We start from the raw sequence: 20,707 nt of genomic DNA, 5'->3' as shown, positions 1-20,707 counted from the left end.
TGTGGTAATTTAAACAACCCAATGTATACTTAATGAGAAAGACCAAACACCAATACATTAAACATGAACAACCAATACAAGAAAGACCAAACACCAATACATTAAACAAGAACAACCAGTACAAAAAAGACCAAACACCAATAAATATAACAAGAACAACCAAACACCAATATATTAAACAAGACAGACCAAACATCAATATATATAACAAGACAGACCAAACATCAATATATTAAACAATAACAACCAGACACAAATACATTTAACAAGAACCAAACACCAATATATATAACAAGAACAACCAAACACCAATATATTAAACAAGACAGACCAAACATCAATATATATAACAAGACAGACCAAACATCAATATATTAAACAATAAAAACCAGACACAAATACATTAAACAAGAAGAACCAAACACCAATATGTATAACAAGAACAACCAAACACCAATATATTAAATATATTAAACAATAAAGACCAAACACCAATATATTAAACAAGAACAACCAAACACCAATATATTAAATATATTAAAGGGTAACTCTCAATAAAAAAATATTTGCTATTGCTCTCCTTATGGTAAGTAAAAAATATTTCTAATATACTTTGTTTAAAAAAAATGAAGTTTTCTATGTTTTATTTGTGCTTAAAAAAGCTCCAGAGCACATTTTCCTCCATCTTATACACAGACTTAGGACCGAGGTCCAAACACAGGAAGTGCAGCCGGGAGTGCTAAGGGGGGGGGGGGGTGTCCAGCCTCATCCAATCATAGCTCCTCTCACACTTAACTGCCATATGCTGTTGGTTGGACACACACCCCTCAGCACTCCAGGCTGCACTTCCTGTGTTTGGACTTCGGTCCAAAGTCTTTGTATGAGATGGGGGGAAATGTGCTCTGGAGCTTTTTAAGCACAAATAAAACATAGAAAACTTTCTTTTTTAAAAGCAAAGTATATTAGAAATATTTTTTATTTACCATAAGGAGTGCAATAGAAAAAATTTGTTTTAATGAGAGGAACCGTTTAAACAATAAAGACCAAATAGCAATATCTAAACCCCTTAAGGACCCGGGGTTTCTCTGTTTTTGCATTTTCGTTTTTTCCTCCTTACCTTTAAAAAATCATAACTCTTTCAGTTTTGCACCTTAAAATCCACCAATTCTACTTTGTAATGACGTCAGTCATTTTACCCCAAAATCTACAGCGAAACGGAAAAAAAATCATTGTGAGACAAAATTTGAAAAAAACGCAATTTTGTAAATTTTGGGGGCTTCTGTTTCTACACAGTACATTTTTCAGTAAAAATGACACCTTATCATTATTCTGTAGTTCCATACGATTAAAATGATCCCCTCCTTATATAGGTGATTTTGTCGTAAAAAATGGAAAAAATCATAACTACATGCAGGAAAATTTATACTTTTAAAATTGTTATATTCTGACCCCTATAACTTTTTTATTTTTCCTTGTATGAGGGCTTATTTTTTTGCGCCGTGATCTGAAGTTTTTAGCGGTACCATTTTTGTATTGATCAGACTTTTTATTCATTTTTTCATGATATAAATAGTGACCAAAAATACGCAATTTTGGAGTTTTGAATTTTTTTGCACGTACGCCATTGACCGTGCGGTTTAATTAATGATATATTTTTATAATTCGGACATTTCTGCATGCGGCGATACCACATATGTTTATTTTAATTTTTATTTACACAGTTTTTTTTTTTTATGGGAAAAGGGGGGTGATTCAAACTTTTATTAGGGAAGGGGTTAAATGATTTTTATTATAGCTCCCATAGGGGGCTATAACACTGCACACACTGATCTCTTACACTGATCATTGTTATCCCATAGGGGGCTATAACACTGCACACACTGATCTTTTACATTGATTAATGGTTTCCCATAGGAAACCACTGATCGATGATTCTGCCGCTTGATTGCTCATGCCTGGATCTCAGGCACTGAGCAGTCATTCTGCGATCGGACACCAGGAGGCAGGTAAGGGACCCTCCTGCTTTGTCACAGCTGTTCGGGATGCCCCGATTTCGCCACGGACATCCCGAACAGCCCACTGAGCTAACCGGCAATGATTTACTTTCACTTTAGACGCAGCATTCAAATTTGAACGCCGCGTCTAAAGGGTTAATAGCTATTAGCCACGGGCCTCACCCGTTATGACCGTGGACCCGCGATATATAGAACAGGAGCGGACTCATGAAGTACCAGTACATCATGGGTCCTTAAGGGGTTAAACAAGAACGATCAAACACCAATATATTAAAGGAAATCTGTCACCAGTGTCACCTGCACTAACCTGTCGGTACTGATAGGAAGTGCAGGTGACACTGATGACAAAGGTACTTAACTTGTCCCGTTCCGTGCAGGGGATCTCCGGCCCGGCTTGAGGCACGGGTGGAGCTTAGTGATGTCACTGCTGCTGTTCTCCAGCAGCAGGACCCAGCTCTCTGCTCGGTCCCCAATCCTGCAAACAGCAGCAGTGGCGTCATTAAGCTCCGCCTGTGCCCCAAGCCGGGCCCAGAGCTGAAGCTAACGGAGAAGTGTAACGCCGGCGGTTGGAAGCCCTGGCTTCGTCAGCATGATCCTGTCCTGGATTGGAACACTGGGAGTATCCTTCCTTGGGGACCTCAATGCCATAGTACTTGCCTGTCTGAGGTTCAACCAGCATCTCCTCTTCTGATGCTCACAAGTCTGTCTGGCCTCCCCCCCCCCCACAATATGCGGCATATGCAGATGTATTCTGCAAGAAAAAAAAGCTGAGACTCTGCCACGTCTTCGACCTTATGATTGCCTGATTTACTTACTCCCTGGGACTTCTCCCCCATGAGGAAGAGTCTCCCCATTGTCATTGCCCGAGACTCAGTCTATGTCTGAATATGTTAAAGAAAACCTTGAGAAGGGGTTTATCCGAAAGTCTACTTCTCCGGTGGGACCCGGCTTCTTCTTCGTGGCAAAGAAAGATGGCTCTTTGCGACCATGCATAGACTATCGTGGACTAAATTAGATTACTGTAAAGAATAAGTATCCTCTGCCACTAATCTCTGAACTGCTTGACTGCATTTGTGGTGCCCGGATCTTTACCAAGTTGGATCTGCGAGGGGCATATGACCTTATCCGAATACGTGAAGGCGACGGGTGGAAGACGGCTTTCAACACTCGTGATGGCCATTCTTGGTCATGCCCTTCGGCCTCTGTAATGCACCTGCAGTCTTCCAGGAATTTGTGAATGATATCTTCAGAGATCTGCTGTATTCCCGCGTAGTAGTGTACCTGGATGACATCTTAACTTCTACAGGCAGTTCATCCCCAACTTCTCATCTCTCACCGCTCCTATTTCTGCCCTGACTAAGAAGGTAGTGTATGCTAAAAAGGGGACCTCTGAGGCGGAATCTGCCTTCTTGCAACTAAAAAACTGCGTTACCAGTTCTTCATCATCCTGACACTTCCAAACAATTCTTCCTTGAAGTGGACGCTTCTTCTGTCGGTGCTGGAGAAACTATACCATTAGCGATAGAGAGCTTTTAGCTGTCAAGATGGCCTTAGAAGAATGGCGATATCTTCTGAAAGGGGCACTGTATCCGACGGTAATCTATACTGACCCAAAAAATCTTACTTATTTCCAGTCTACACAGTGTCTGAATCCTCGACAGGCCCGATGGGCACTCTTCTTTGCTAGATTTAACTTCCTTCTGCATTTTAAGATTGCAGACAAGAATGTGAAGGTGAATGCCCTTTCCCGTTCTTTTGATTCCACAGACCAGCGTGAGGAACCCGAACACATCGTGGATCCTGTGCGGTCGGTGTTGGTAGCTCCTATCCAAGTAAGAGACATTCCTCCTGGAAATATCTTTGTTCCATCAGCCAAGAGAAAGAAGATTCTGTTTTGGGGACATTATTCCAAGTATGCTGGTCATCCTGGGGAGCGTAAGACTCTTGACCTTGTGAGTCGTCATTACTGGTGGCCCACTCTCCCTAAAGATGTTCGTGAGTTTGTGGCTGCCTGTTCCTCCTGTGCTTCCAGGCTTCCAAAACCAAACCAGCTGGTCTGCCCATTCCTGAAGTTCCTTGGCAACAAATCGCTATGGACTTTATTACTGATCTTCTGCTCTCTGCTGGCTGTTCTACTATCTGGTTGGTGGTCGGCAGGTTTTCTAAGATGGCACATTTCATCCCACTTCCTGGACTACCGTCTGCAAGTCGTCTGGCTCATCCATTTGTGGAGCACATATTCCGTTTGCATGGCCTACCCCTGCATATTGTCTCTGACCGTGGAGTACAATTCACCTCCCATTTCTGTGGACTACTTAAAGTCAAACTGGACTTCTCTTCAGCATATCATCCACAGACCAATGGGCAAGTAGAACGAGTGAATCAGATCCTGGAGAATTATCTGCACAGAATAATGACTGGGTTCATCTTCTGCCTTGGGCAGAATTCTCCTATAACAGCCATACTGGAGAGTCTACAGGGTCTTCTTCTTTCTACATTGTGTACGACCTTCATCCTCATGCTCCTTTGCCTATGTCTGCAAGTTCTGTGGTTCCTGCTGCCAAAACCTCTTACAGAGACTTCATCAAGATCTGAGACTAAACCAAAGACGCCATCTCTCGGGCGGTGTCCCGTATGAAAAAGAATGCTGACACAAGGCAAAGAACGCCTCCTCAGTTCTCTCCGGGCGACAAAGTTTGGCTTTCCTCACGGAATATCCGAATAAAGATACCATGCTATAAATTTGCTCCTTGGTTCTTGGGTCCGTTTGAAGTTTTGGAGCAAATAAATCCTGTTTCCTACAAGCCCGTTTACCGCCTTCTCTCAGGATACCCAACTCCTTTCATGTTTCTCTGCTGAAGCCTTTGATCCTGAATTCCTACTCCAAATCTTTTCCCTCTACTTCTGTACCTGCAGGCAAGGAGTCTGAATTTGAAATCAAAGACATCCTCGATTCAAAGACTGTCAGTGGGAGGAGATTTTTTTCTTGTAGATTGGAAGAACTATGGTCCTGAAGCGCGTTCCTGGGAACCTGAGGAGAATATTAATGCCCCAAGTCTTCTCAGGAAATTCTTCCAGCGTATCAGGACAAAGAAGAGGGGACGTGAGGGTGGTACTGTAACGCCAGCGTTTTGCATCCGCCAACATGTACTTCGATCCACCGTCTTCCGGGGACGTGCAGCACGCACAACTCCGCTTTCTCGCTCCAGACTGAGAACTGTGACTTCTGCATCTGCTCCTGTTCCTGATGCTTCCAGCAGAGGTCACACTGGGTCAGTTGCTCTGAAGGTCCGTGCATGCCCATGATCAAGCCCTCTCTCCAATCACACACCTGCCCTTGCCATATAAGGAGCCTCTGAACTTCCAGTCTTTACCTGATCTACTAGCGTTTATACCATGAGCAAAGGCACCTGTTATCTGACCTGCTGTATCCTGTTTATTGACCTTTGCTTGTTCCTGAGTTCGTTCCTGCTTTATCCTCTGTTCCTGTTTTTCCTCTCCTGGATTGGTTCGGACTGCCTGACCATTCTAAGCTGTTTGGAGCTGCTACTCCAACACCTGAACACTTACAGCTCTGTTACATCTTGCAGTTTCAGGTTCCCAAACCTGGTGCTCACCAGCGCCATCTAGTGTGAGCCGACTCCTTCTGTGGTGATCTCTACTTCCAAGTTCCTGATCTGTACAATACAAAAGAGAACAGGGTGCGTGCCCCTGGATGGAACCTGATGGATGAAATAGTGAAGAGCCCAATCAAAACGCACTCACCTATGCGAGTTGTGCGAATGGAGGCACAAGACTCAATGCGCTCGATCAGGAATCCTGTAATCGCGGCTGCTGCGGCTCCCAGCGTCCAGGCGCAAATGTAGATAAAAGGAGATCCAAGAAAGGGAGATGAATCACGCTGCCACAAGAAGTATATATGGGTAAATTTATTGCACACAAAGGATCCACGCAACGCGTTTCAAAGCCGTTCCGGCTTTTTCGTCAGGCGTGGTTACACATTACACAAAATCCAGTGCACCTTCACATCAGTATCAACTTCACTTAAGGCGACACCTTCACATCAGTTTAACAAGGCGACACAATTATATATCAGATCAAAAACTTATATATATATATATATATATATATAGACATGAAAATTACACATAATGATACTCAAAACAATAAAATGTGAGCATATATAGCGATGTTCTAAAAATCTGTTTTTTCAATAACATCATTCAGACCTGCCGGGGATAATGTGTTAAGATTAAATATCCAGAAAGATTCCCTATTTATTAATCTTTGAAATCTGTTAGGGGTTGTTCCCCTGATCTGAGCAGTCAACCGAGGCCGTTCCATCATAAGGATCGGCTAAAAGAACTCGGTAAGTGACGCAGAGGGTTCACACCCCGTGGAACTTTACAAGATTACCGGAGATCCCCTGCATGGAACGGGACAAGGTAAGTACCGTTGTCATCAGTGTCACCTGCATTATCTGTTGGTACCAACAGGTTAGTGCAGGTGACAATGGTGACAGATTTCATTTAAACAAGAAAGACCAAACACCAATATATTAAACAAACCACATAAAAAAAATGTATAGATGATAAAAAATATCTTACGCATGAAAAATATATAAAAGTTAAATTTTTTAATTTTTTTTAAACTTGACAAAAAATGTTTTATTCTACAGAGATGGCTATAATGCCTGGAGAGATGCCTTCAAACCTTCACAGATTCTCAGCTCACTATGTAAGAAGCACAGCCTGCCGACTCCAGAATACAGGAGAGAGGAGGTGAAAGTCAATAACAAGATCTTCAAGATTCCCAGTGAGATATTTCCCGAAGGTAAGAAAATAAAAAGACTCCAAATCCTGGAGATAGGTCATCAATATGTGGAATTAGAAAACGGCATCGATAAAGAGCCTATTTTTAGCCCTTCTGGTTGCTGTAAGAATATAGCTCTCGAATTCTACCCTATTTGAAATCTGTAGATCAGGAGAAAAAATGTATATAATAAAAAAACAAATGTACAATTAAAAAAAACCTGCAATGTACTAAATAGTCTTCATAAAAAATTTCCTACCATTAAGCTGCTACTTAGAAATAGATAGGATACATCCAGATGGACTTCCGGCTCTCTCATTGTTAGAGAGAACAGCAGGGAGGGGAGTGTATTATAAAGCAGATCAGATAGTAGACAGGAGGGAGAGAATCCCTGTAGGACAGATCACACAGGCTGGAGATAGAAAGGAGAGCAGATACAAGGCAGTCTACAGGGAGAATCATATAGGATGTGTACAGGTATAGAGAGGAGAGCAGATACAAGGCAGTCTGCAGGGAGAATCATATAGGATGTTTACAGGTATAGAGAGGAGAGCAGATACAAGGCAGTCTACAGGGGGAATCATATAGGATGTGTACAGGTATAGAGAGGAGGGCAAATACAAGGCAGTCTACAGAGAGAATCATATAGGATGTGTACAGGTATAGAGAGGAGAGCAGATACAAGGCAGTCTGCTGGGAAAATAATAAGTACAAGTATAGAGAGAGAAAAAAAGAGACCATACAGATAGTAGACAGGGAGGAGAAAATCCCCACAGGGCAGATGATACAGGCTGGATATAGAGAGGAGAACAGATACAAGGCAGTCTACAGGGAGAATCATATTGGATGTATACAGATATAGAGAGGAGAGTAGATACAAGGCAGTCTACAGGGGGAATCATATAGGATGTGTATATACATAGAGTGGAGAGCAGATACGAGGCATTCTGCTGGGAGAATCATATAGGATGTGTACAGGTATAGAGAACAGAGCAGATACAAGGCAGTCTGCATGTAGAATCATATAGGATGTGTACATGTATAAAGAGGAGAGAAGATACAAGGCAGTCTACAGGGGGAATCAAATAGGATGTGTACAGGTATAGAGAGGAGTGCAGATACAAGGCAGTCTGCAGGGAGAATCATATAGGATGTGTATGTGTATAGAGAGGAGAGCAGATACAAGGCAGTCTACAGGGGGAATCATATAGGATGTATACAGGTATAGAGAGGAGAGGAGATACAAGGCAGTCTACAGGGAGAATCATATAGAATGTGTACAGATATAGAGAGGAGAGCAGATACAAGGCAGTCTACAGGGGGAATCATATAGGATGTGTACAGGTATATAGAGAGGAGAGCAGATACAAGGCAGTCTACATGGAGAATCATATATGATGTGTAAAAGTATAGAGAGGAGAGCAGATACAAGGCAGTCTACAGAGAGAATCATATAGGATTTGTACAGGTATAGAGAGGAGAGCAGATACAAGGCAGTCTGCAGAGAGAATCATATAGGATTTGTACAGGTATGGAGAGGAGAGAAGATACAAGGCAGTCTACAATCAATCAAATAGGATGTGTAGATGTATAGAGATGAGAGCAGATACAAGGCAGTCTGCAGGTAGAATCATGTAGGATGTGTACAAATATAAAGAGGAGAACAGATACAAGGCAGTCTACAGGGGGAATCATATGGGATGTGTACAGGTGTAGAGAACAGAGCAGATACAAGGCAGTCTGCAGGTAGAATCAAATAGGATGTGTACAGGTATAGAGAGGAGAGCAGATACAAGGCAGTCTACAGGGAGAATGAAATAGTATGTGTACAGGTATAGAGAGGAGTGCAGATACAAGGCAGTCTACAGGGGGGTCATATAGGATGTGTACAGGTATAGAGAGGAGAGCAGGTACAAGGCAGTTTACAGGATGAATCATATAGGATGTGTACAGGTATAGAGAGGAAATAGAGAACATACAGCTGCAGAGGAAGTAAAAGGGAAAAATAAGCACATTTTTAATAAAGATCTAGGGAGAAAATATTTTTGTACCTTGACCTCATTTAGGGTTTTGGCAGAAAAAAACAATTCTTATATTTATATATTTGTATTATAGATTAAGAAACAATTGAATATAGAAATATTTAAATTTTAAGCACTTGCAGATTAAGTGATCCCCAAAGTGGTAACTACCCTGTAATTTGAGTTATCAGCGATATCAAAACTGGTGCAAAACAAAAGCGAAGCAGATTGTCGGAAACATCTATTGTCTCTGTTTTCTAAAGGGAGATATTGTATTTGTTCTGTTGCCCTAAAATAGTATTAAAGGGGTACTCCGCTGCCCCAGCATTCAGAACATTTTGTTCTGAATGCTTGGAGAGGGCGTCGGGGGTCGTGACGTCATGGCCACGCCCCCTCGTGACGTTACACCACGTCCCCTCAATGCAAGTCTTTTGGAATAGGTGTGGCGGCTGCCACTCCCCCTCCCATAGATTTGGATTTAGAGGGCGTGGCATGATGTCACAAGGGGCGTGGCCACAACGTCACAACCCCCACCGTCAGCATCCAGTGTTCTAAACGAATGCCAGGTGCTGCACAGAGATCTCCGGGATCCCATCTGCAGGACCCCTGCGATCAGACATCTTATCCCCTATCCTTTGGATAGGGAATAAGATGTCTAGGGGCGGAGTACTTCTGTAACAGCAACCAATCAGATTCCAGCACTTTAGTTTTCTAAGACCAATTGTAAAATGAAAAACTCCACCAACTTTATCTAATCTTGAACGTTTCCCACATTCTAACATTTCATGTTGATTGTTCCCGGACACCCTCAACAAAGATAAGAGCAAAGAGGACGAGTTGCTGTCCGGTTTCGATGAACACAAAGCACTCCATGTTCTGCAGCACTGGGAGGAGATGCCGGAGTACGGCACCAGGCTGGTTCCAGAACACGTAGAAGTGAGGACCCTGTACAACAGCGAGAGCCCAGGCCTGGGGCAGGTAAGGAGTTAAATATTTTGAAAGGTCCGAACAGTCCTTCTGGTGCGGCTGACTCTGAACTAGAGGTGTGTTTGCCATTGCTGCTTTTTGGTAATGTCGCAGTACCGCTTGTGTTTTTCCAGAAAGTGACCGAAATTGTGGTCTAAATAGCACAGTTTACCACAGTTTGCACAGCCTAAAAATAGGCAAATGTTTCACTTACCTCCTAAGCATTTGAAAATATTTTTTGTGTGTTTTCCTGCATTCACAGTTTCTGTAGTTGGTACACTGGTTCTGGATGGTACAATGATAGAAGGTGTAGATGGTCACTGGTAGAAGGTGTAGATGGTACAATGATAGAAGGTGTAGATGGTCACTGGTAGAAGGTGTAGATGGTACAATGATAGAAGGTGTAGAGGGTCACTGGTAGAGGTTGTAGATGGTCCCTGGTAAAAGATGTTTTATGGTCACTGGTAGATGTTGTAGATGGTCACTTGTAGAAGGTGTAGATGGTACAATGATAGAAGGTGTAGATGGTCACTGGTAGAGGTTGTAGATGGTCCCTGGTAAAAGATGTTTTATGGTCACTGGTAGATGTTGTAGATGGTCACTTGTAGAAGGTGTAAATGGTCTCTGGTAGAAGGTGTAAATGGTCACTGGTAGAAGGTGTAGATGGTCACTGGTAGAAGGTGTAGATGGTCACTGGTAGAAGGTGTAGATGGTCACTGGTAGAAGGTGTAGATGGCCACTGGTAGAAGTTGTAGATGGTCCCTGGTAAAAGATGTTTTATGGTCACTGGTAGATGTTGTAGATGGTCACTTGTAGAAGGTGTAGATGGTCATTGGTAGAAGGTGTAGATGGTCTCTGGTATAAGTTGTAGATGGTCACTGGTAGAGGTTGTAGATGGTCACTGGTAGAAGTTGCAGATGTTCAATGGTAGAAGTTGTAGATGGTCACTGGTAGAAGATGTAGATGGTCACTGGTAGATGTTGTAGATGATCACTGGTAGATGTTGTAGATGGTCACTGGTAGATGTTGTAGATGGTCACTGGTAGAAGGTGTAGATGGTCACTGGTAGAAGTTGTAAATGGTCTCTGGTAGAGGTTGTAGATGGTCACTGGTAGAGGTCGTAGATGGTCACTGGTAGAAGGTGTAGATGGTCACTTGTAGAAGTTGTAAATGGTCACTGGTAGAAGTTGTAGATGGTCACTTGTAGAAGGTGTAAATGGTCTCTGGTAGAAGTTGTAGATGGTCACTTGTAGAAGGTGTAAATGGTCTCTGGTAGAAGGTGTAGATGGTCACTGGTAGAAGTTGTAGATGGTCACTTGTAGAAGGTGTAGATGGTCTCTGGTAGAAGTTGTAGATGGTCACTGGTAGAAGTTGTAGATGGTCACAGGTAGAAGGTGTAGATGGTAACTGGTAGAAGTTTTAGATGGTCACTGGTAGAAGTTGTAGATGGTCACTTGTAGAAGGTGTAGATGGTCTCTGGTAGAAGTTGTAGATGGTCACAGGTAGAAGTTGTAGATGGTCACTGGTAGAAGTTGTAGATGGTCCCTGGTAGAAGATGTAGATGATCACTGGTAGATGTTGTAGATGGTCACTGGTAGAAGGTGTAGATGGTCACTGGTAGAAGGTGTAGATGGTCACTTGTAGAAGCTGTAGATGGTCTCTGGTAGAAGTTGTAGATGGTCACTGGTAGAAGTTGTAGATGGTCACTGGTAGAAGGTGTAGATGGTCACTGGTAGAAGGTGTAGATAGTCACTGGTAGAAGTTGTAGATGGTCACTGGTAGAAGGTGTAGATGGTCACTGGTAGAAGGTGTAGATGGTCACTGGTAGAAAGTGTAGATGGTCTCTGGTAGAAGTTGTAGATGGTCAGAGGTAGAAGGTGTAGATGTTCACCGGTAGAAGGAGTAGATGGTCACTGGTAGAAGGTGTAGATGGTCACAGGTAGAAGTTGTAGATGGTCTCTGGTAGAAGTTGTAGATGGTCACTGGTAGATGTTGTAGATGGTCACTGGTAGAAGGAGTAGATGTAGGTCACTGGTTAAAGCTGATGCAGTGTTATTGTTTACAGTGGTTATAGCTTGAAATTTTGTATACATTTTTAAATAATTCATGCAGTATGTGCAAGAATTGCCAATTTATTTTTTGTAATATTGCCTCCTCTAGGTGGTGTTTACATGGGCCACTTTAGTAGCGTAACTAACACGGTTTGTTGCGTTTTTGTTGAGATTTCTTAAAAAACACTGAAAATTGCACAATTTTACAATAATGCAACTTATGGTCAAACACGCCATTAAAGTAACTTTCTGTAAAATGCTGAAAAATGCACGTGCAGAATGGTGCAAAATGGGAAAAAAATGGCGCGAAAACCCAAACCTAACATACTTTTAAATCACTACAAGTGAGCTATGAAAATGTGGTGAGAAAAATAAGGTGCAATTAACATTACTGCAACGTAAATAACTTGGGTTTTTAAATATTTTCCCCAGGGTGTTTTTCCTGGACACCACTAAAATATGGTGTGAAAATAGTCTCACGTCTCCAGTGGGTAAAATGCTTAAAAGTCTTTAGAATTCTAAGGGTACATTCACACATAAATTATCCTCTGCTGGTTGCCTGGTACTAAAATTTTGCTTGCAGATTACGTTGCTACCTATTGACTTCAATGGGTAACAACATTAATTGACAGTCAGCCGGAAGCCGAGCTCTGTAACATAATTCACTAGAAGAATTTCAGTTGTGAACTTACCCTAGAGATGAAAATAAAGCATAATAACATAGAAAACTGCTTTTATTCTCCTGTGCAAATAGTCAAAGAGGCGTTCCCAATCCCCTGAATTGCTGGGGACTGGAAACCCCCCCTCACTCCCCCTCCCTGTCCCTGCTTGATTGACAGTCAGCTGGAAGCCAAGCCCTGTAAATCTCTGTGAACATGTTCTTAGGGCAATACGATAGAAACAATTCTAATAATGTCATGTGATGCTGTATGTAACATTCTACTTCTATATACTAGGGGTCCCTTCACATGTGGATTGACATGTTCCCAAATGATGTTCCTCCCCCGCCAACTGTGAACATCAAACCACGTGAACCCGTCAGGTAAATGTGGCAAATATCTAAAAACATATTTTTTTCTCCAACATTTCAAATTGATGGATAAATATTAAAATTATCGATTTGTTACAAAAAAAATTATAACCCAAAAGTTCTACTTGAGGAACAAACATAATGTATGTAGATCGATGTCATCATTTACAGGTATACTTGTGTTTTCTTTTTTGTAGTTACGAGCTGCGTGTTATTATTTGGAACACAGATGATGTAATTCTAGATGATGTTAATCCATTCACTGGGGAGCCGTCAAGTGATATCTACGTGAAGGGGTACGTGCTGGCTTCTCTTTTTTTTGAGGGGGGGGATTATTGCTGTCTACTGTATAAGAAATATGTATACTAACAACCTGTTAGTTTTTGATATTATGCTGAGAAGCAATCAGATCATTATACAAGATTGTAGATGTGCACCATGTCTGTTTTCTACCCGAATTCACACTGTGTTTTCTATCCCCTCCTTTTTTTTTTGTTTGAACATGTGTCTGCACTCTTCCCCACCCCCTCAGCCCAACCCTATATAAGTAGTAGTTAGCTACACAAGGGCCATTTCTTTCCTAGCAGCCTCTCAGTCTGACTGGGAGAGCATGGTAAGTGGCTATTACACCTTGTTCACACTGGTGTGGTGCTGTGCGGCGTCCGTTGCTGCCGTGGCGCCGTGTCTGCGGGGAGGTGCGGCACATAGACTGGTTTGAGAGGCATTGGGGCCGCTCTGCCAGTGGGTCGTTCCCACCCGTGGGCACTGGTGTCGCGGCTGTGGTGGTCGCCGCCCAGTGCTACGCCATTTTATGCTAGGGACGTTAGTGACCCACTCTAAATAGGTGGCCTTGACGTGGCGACTGGGCTTGTACTTTTTGATCAAAAATGTATAATAACAACCTGTTAGTTTTTGATATTATGCTGAGAAGCAATCAGATCATTATACAAGATTGTAGATGTGTGACCATGTCTGTTTTCTACCCGAATTCATACTGTATAAGAAATACTTGCCATTAAAGGGGTATCTCATCCTTTAAAAAATAAAATAAATCTGGTGCTGGGGAAGGGAAAAATAGAAAACAACACATACTTACCTTGCCCCGGTCCCCCGCAGCTTCCATCCACCTCTGTCCTGTCCACTGATCTTCTCTCTTCCTGCTCTTTCTGGCTGCAGAACCTTCCCGCTCAGCCTATCACTGACAGAGATAGGATACCTATGTGGCCATTGATTGGCTGAGACAGCAGGTCTTGTTAAAACAACTTGTCACAGGAAATGTTAATGAGCAAGGGCTGTCATAACAGCAGCTGCCAGGGATCAGGGTAGGTAAGTATGGCTGTTTTTTTTTTATGTTTTTCCAGCCACATCTCTTGGTTTTGATTAGTAAAAGACCAAGAAGTTCTTTAGGACCAGCCCCTTCCACCTTTTTAACACTTAGGACCAGCCCCTTCCACCTTTTTAACACTGACCTTCCTAAATTAGTGGGTTTCCAGTTTGCCTGGATAAGAACTGTGCCACAAAGGAGCTCAGAATCCTATATGGCACCGGCCCCCTTTGCTTGCTCCACCCCCTCTTCCAAAGGCTGTTTGCGTCCCCTGCAGAGGTGACGGCACCAGGACAGGGATCGGCTACATGATCTGAAATGCGTCCGGACTTTGCAGGCCACAGAAAAAGACATAGCCTTAAGTTTGACGCAAACACTTTAGACAGGTGGCCAGACCGGCTGAAGTCGGAAGGGTCGGCCTACTAGAGTCCTTTACTATAATACAGATCCGAAGAAGATAAGTAAAGTTACTCAACAAAAAAGATATAAAATTGTGAACATAGAGCCAGTGAAATAAGTACTGAACACGTCACAAAATACTATTACTATATCAGTACTTGCTAATCCCAGGTCTTTTTGAAGCTCTCCACAAGTGTCCTTGGCTCCTGGACAATTCTCCGAATTACTCTTCTCACCTGTTAGAGGCAAATGTATGGTGAAATGATCGTCTTTTTAGCCCCAACAGAGCTCACTGGGACATTCAACCAACGCCATTGTTATGTTTTACAGCAATTAGGATGGAAAGGTCTAAAGACAGCTCTTTGCTTTTCCCCACCATGAGATGTGTCTTGTGTGACTTTTCACCACCAAGAGATATGTCTTCAGGTCTTTGTTTTCCCCATCATGAGATGTGTCTTCAGCTCTTTGCTTTTCCCCACCATGAAATGTGTCTTGTGTGACTTTTCCCCACCATGAGATGTGTCTTGTGTGACTTTTCCCCACCATGAGATTGTGTCTTGTGTGACTTTTCCCCATCATGAGATGTGTCTTCAGCTCTTTGCTTTTCCCCACCATGAAATGTGTCTTGTGTAACTTTTCTCCACCATGAGATGTGTCTTGTGTGACTTTTCCCCACCATGAGATGTGTCTTCAGCTCTTTGCTTTTCCCCACCATGAGATGTGTCTTCAGCTCTTTGCTTTTCCGCACCATGAGATGTGTCTTCAGCTCTTTGCTTTTCCGCACCATGAGATGTGTCTTGTGTGACTTTTTCCAACCATGAGATATGTCTTCAGATCTTTGCTTTTCCCCATCATGAAATGTGTCTTCAGCTCTTTGCTTTGTCCCACCATGAAATGTGTCTTGTGTGACTTTTCCCCGCCATGAGATGTGTCTTGTGTGACTTTTCCCCACCATGAGATGTGTCTTGTGTGACTTTTCCCCACCATGAAATGTGTCTTGTGTGACTTTTCCCCACCATGAGATGTGTCTTCTGCTCTTTGCTTCTCCCCACCATGAAATGTGTCTTGTGTGACTTTTCCCCACCATGAGATGTGTCTTGTGTGACTTTTCCCCATCATGAGATGTGTGTTCAGCTCTTTGCTTTTCCGCACCATGAGATGTGTCTTGTGTGACTTTTTCCAACCATGAGATATGTCTTCAGATCTTTGCTTTTCCCCATCATGAAATGTGTCTTCAGCTCTTTGCTTTGTCCCACCATGAAATGTGTCTTGTGTGACTTTTCCCCGCCATGAGATGTGTCTTGTGTGACTTTTCCCCACCATGAGATGTGTCTTGTGTGACTTTTCCCCACCATGAGATGTGTCTTGTGTGACTTTTCCCCACCATGAGATGTGTCTTCTGCTCTTTGCTTCTCCCCACCATGAAATGTGTCTTGTGTGACTTTTCCCCACCATGAGATGTGTCTTGTGTGACTTTTCCCCATCATGAGATGTGTGTTCAGCTCTTTGCTTTTCCCCACCATGAAATGTGTCTTGTGTAACTTTTCTCCACCATGAGATGTGTCTTGTGGGACTTTTCCCCACCACGAGATGTGTCTTCAGCTCTTTGCTTTTCCACACCATGAGATGTGTCTTAAGCTCTTTGCTTTTCCCCACCATGAGATGTGTCTTCAGCTCTTTGCTTTTCCCCACCATGAGATGTGTCTTGTGTGACATGTTGACAATGAGACCTTTTTATAGCCATCAGTTGGGACTGAACCCGCTGATAGTAATTTGCAATGACAAGGAGCTGGATTGCTTTTATTTACTGATAAATTACATCTGTTGTCTTTGCTTTCCAGGCCTTTGGGCACCTCTCTTTCTTCATGTGTTCAATACTTTTTCCCTGTGTCCTTCTACATTATTAAACATGAATCAATTTTTAAGCTTATTGTGGAAAGAGTTGAGTAATCACTCTAGGCGACAATTCCACAACTGGGTGCAGGGCCGAAATGAATCAAAACAATAAGCAGGCTACAAAAGGTTGACAACCTAAAAAAACAGACAGGGAATGACGATACTAAATAACATCAGGAAAGTAAAGTTGTAACAAACGGATATCAGGGAAACATAACAGCAGGTATATAGCGTACAGACATCAGCCTCAGGACCAAAGAAATATACGACAGGAATGAGAATATGAGTAAAAACAGCATAACAAGAAATATATAGCGGCGAGAATAACAAGGAATGAAGGGAATGGACAGGAACTGAAGTCGGACACTAATATAGATCAGGATTGACAGATACTGCATAACACAACTATATACAGCAACACACCAGGCCTAAGCACAAAGACAAACAGGTCTAAATACATGTTCAGATTGCACAGATTAAAGGGGTACACCCCTGGAAAACACCTCATCCCCTATCCAAAGGAAGAGGAGGTTCTGCCGCTGGGGACTCCCGCGATCTCCGGGCCGGCAGCAGCCTCATCCAGTATGTAGCCGTCAAACCTCCTCCCATAGACATGAATGGAGGGGGCGTGGCAACTGTAGTCGCCAGTCATCCAGCAAGGCGCGGAGTTCGCTCTGTGCACCGGATGCCTGGGGTGCCACGACAGATATCCCCACTGCTGGGGATCCCCCGTGATCAGACATTTTATCCCCTATCCTATAGGGGATTAGATGTTTTCCTTTAAATACAGGAACAAAACCAGACTCCAGGTTAGGGAGAAAGCAGCAAGCAATGGATCAGGGCCTAACCATAGAGGAAAGTGCAAAATACAAACAGGTCTGAACACGAGTCTAAATACAGGGTCATATAACAGATACAAACTAGACACAATAAAACCAACCAGTACAGACAGTGAACAAACAGTACTAAGCAAAAAGCTAAACAAAAGAGTAAGGACTACAAAAACTGCGGCTAAAACAAAGTCACAGGTGTGAACAGGCACAGACAGGAGTGATATTAAAACTGAACTGAACAGGACTAAAACCACATGAAAGCCCAGCTACAAGGCTGAGGATTGAAATACCCTTCTCAGCGGCTGATTGGCCCGGGCCTGTAACTCCTTACTGACCAGAGCACAATATGCACAGTCTGGCCACGTCCGATCCTTACAATTTGTTTTGGTTTCTTTGTATAAACGGATTTTTTTGGTTGTTCCCAACATCTCTGGAAATATATTTAGTGAGAAAAATGGTGACGTGTTCAATACTTATTTCACCAACTGCAGACATTAATATTGGCAGCTGGAGGCCGATACAGAGAACACATTAACCCCCATACTGCTGGATTATATAGAACCGGTACCAATCAACCTATAATTGTTGTCGCTCCTGTAGATGGATACAAGGCATAAACGGAGAGAAGCAGGAGACCGACGTACATTTCAACTCCCTCACCGGGGAAGGGAACTTCAACTGGAGGTTTGTGTTTCGGTTCGACTACCTCCCCACCGAGAAGGAGATCACATACAAAAAGAAGGAGTCCATCTTCTCCTTAGAGGAGTCCGAGTTCAGGGAGCCGGCCGTACTCGCCCTCCAGGTTTGGGACTACGATCGTATATCTGCCAATGACTTCTTAGGTAGGTCGCCTTTATAAACTTTTTTAAATTGTATTTTTTACTAATACTGATACTATTGTAATATCACTATTCACATTTTGATATCTAGATTATGTATATATGTATATAATATATATGTAAATTACTTCTATTAAAAAAATCTTAATCTTTCTAGTACTTATTAGCTTCTGTATGCTCCACAGGAAGTTCTTTTCTTTTTGAATTTCCTTTCTGTCTGACCACAGTGCTCTCTACTGACATCTCTGTCCATTTTAGGAACTGTCCAGAGTACAAGCAAATCCCCATGGCAAACCTCTCCTACTCTGGACAGTTCCTGACATGGACAGAGGTGTCAGCAGAGAGCACTGTGGTCAGACAGGAAAGAAATTCAAAAAGAAAAGAACTTCCTGTGGAGCATACAGAAGCTTATAAGTACTTGAAGGATTAAGATATTTTAATAGAAGTAATTTACAAATCTGTTCAACTTTCTGTCATCAGTTGATTTAAACCATTTTTGGAGTCCCCCTTTAAGTGAAATTATTGTTGCAATAAAATTTTTAGTTAAAACTACATACCTGTCAATTAATGCCCGGACAGGACAGCCTTTATAAATTACAGATCCCAGCATGTCTGGACAGGACAGCCTTTATAAATTACAGATCCCAGCATGTCTGGACAGGACAGCCTTTGCAAAACTACAACTCCCAGCTCAGGACATGCTGGAAGTTGTAATTTGGCAACAGCTGGAGGCACCATGTTGGGAAACACAGTGCTTCTCCCCCCCCCCCCCCCAGCAGACTATCACACAGGGAGGTTGCATTGGCTGTATTCATTTCCTGTCTGATTCTCTGCCTGTGGCATTGCTAAGCACAAGGCAGCATGCTGTAACCATTCCTCATTCTTCCCTACATGTCCCAAAAAAGATCCATATGTATATATGAGAGGGAGATTGTGATTGTATCACTCAGGAGCGGGGATAGAGCTCAGAGACAAGATCCGGCCACACCTCCTAAGACAGCAGAGGATGATGAGAGAGGGGGAGGAGCTGGGGAGCTGCTGAGACAACACCACACTCATAATGAGAAGATTACACAACTTCCTGTCCGAAGCCATGGAGCTGCTGAGACAACACCATATTAACAATGAGAGGATTACACAACTTCCTGTCAGGAGATAAGAAGGAGATGGATGTTAGAGACAACATCACACTGATAATGAGAGAACTACACAACTTCTTGTCAGGAGAGAGGGAAGAGCTGGGAAGGTGCTGAGACAACACAAAACTGACAATAAGAAGACTACAGAACTTCCTGTTAGGACAGAGGGAGGAACTGGGATGCTGCTGAGACAGCATCACACTGAGAACTTCCTGTCAGGAGAGAGGAAGGAGCTGGGGAGGTGCCCAGACAACACAACACTGGCAATGATAGGGCTACACAACTTCCTGTCAGGAGAGAGGAAGGAGCTGGGGAGGTGCCCAGACAACACAACACTGGCAATGATAGGGCAACACAACTTCCTGTCAGGAGAGAGGGAGGAACTGGGGAGCTGCTGAGACAACACAACACAGACAATGAGAGGACTACATAACTTCCTGTCAGGGGCAAATCACACAAAGACATGCAGACAATTTCTGACAATACTATATTAGTATAGTAAGTTCTGTGTCTTGAGTGATAGTTTTATTTAGATACAGTTTAGAGTTCCCCTTTATGTCATTCACAACTATCCAGCAGTATAAATGACAATAGGTTCTCCAGGTGTATTGTAAGAATGTATTTAACCCATAAATTTCTGCAGAAGATGTAAATATCTTATTCAGTAAAGGAAAAAACAAAAAAGTCTCATTAAAGGAGACCTCCGGCTCCTCAGTCACAATCATCCGATTACTTTGTTTCAGGTTCCATAGAATTAAAGCTCAATGACATGGTGCGGGGCGCCAAAACCTCCGCACACTGCACCATAAAGATGGCCAAAGACAAGGCCACGCCGCGCTTCTCCCTCTTCAGGAACAAGCGCATGAAGGGCTGGTGGCCATTTGTCAAACTCAAGAGCGAAGAAGATATCGAAAGGGAGGAGCGGGAGGCGGAGGACAAGAGTAAGAAGAGGAAGAAGAAGAGGAAGAACGTAAGACTGGAAGACGTGCAGTACAGCGACCCCAGCGGGAATATATACATCCTGGCTGTGAGTAAAGAATATATATAACTCAACGTATATGTGTGAATATGTATATGTGTGTGTATGTATATGTGTGTGTATAACTATGTATATATATATATAACTCAGCGTATATGTGTGTGTATAACTATGTATATATATATAACTCAGCGTATATGTGTGAATATGTATATGTGTGTGTATAACTATATATATATATATATATATATATAACTCAGCGTATATGTGTGTGTATAAATATATATACATCCTGGATGTGAGTAAAGAATGGAAAAGAATATATCTATAACTCAATGTATATGTGTGAATATGTACAGTGGGGATCAAAAGTTTGGGCACCCCAGGTAAAAATTTGTATTAA

At 42.7% G+C, this 20,707-nt stretch overlaps 1 protein-coding gene across 1 annotated transcript in view; it reads left to right on the top strand.

The window, feature by feature from the left end:
- The window catches only part of LOC130296644 (fer-1-like protein 4), a 124,391-nt gene that overhangs the window by 96,209 nt on the left and 7,475 nt on the right, over window positions 1–20,707 (top strand). The window contains exons 32-37 of the mRNA XM_056548396.1: window positions 6,694–6,848; window positions 9,666–9,826; window positions 12,822–12,907; window positions 13,093–13,191; window positions 17,948–18,189; window positions 20,069–20,352. Of these exons, the coding sequence (XP_056404371.1) occupies window positions 6,694–6,848; window positions 9,666–9,826; window positions 12,822–12,907; window positions 13,093–13,191; window positions 17,948–18,189; window positions 20,069–20,352 (1,027 nt within the window). The remainder of the gene's footprint in view (window positions 1–6,693; window positions 6,849–9,665; window positions 9,827–12,821; window positions 12,908–13,092; window positions 13,192–17,947; window positions 18,190–20,068; window positions 20,353–20,707) is intronic.

The sequence above is a fragment of the Hyla sarda genome, chromosome 12 (assembly GCF_029499605.1).
Source record: "Hyla sarda isolate aHylSar1 chromosome 12, aHylSar1.hap1, whole genome shotgun sequence".
Classification (NCBI taxonomy): domain Eukaryota; kingdom Metazoa; phylum Chordata; class Amphibia; order Anura; family Hylidae; genus Hyla; species Hyla sarda.
The sequence above is the reverse complement of the archived record's forward strand: the minus strand, read 5'-3'. Positions and strand labels throughout refer to the sequence as shown.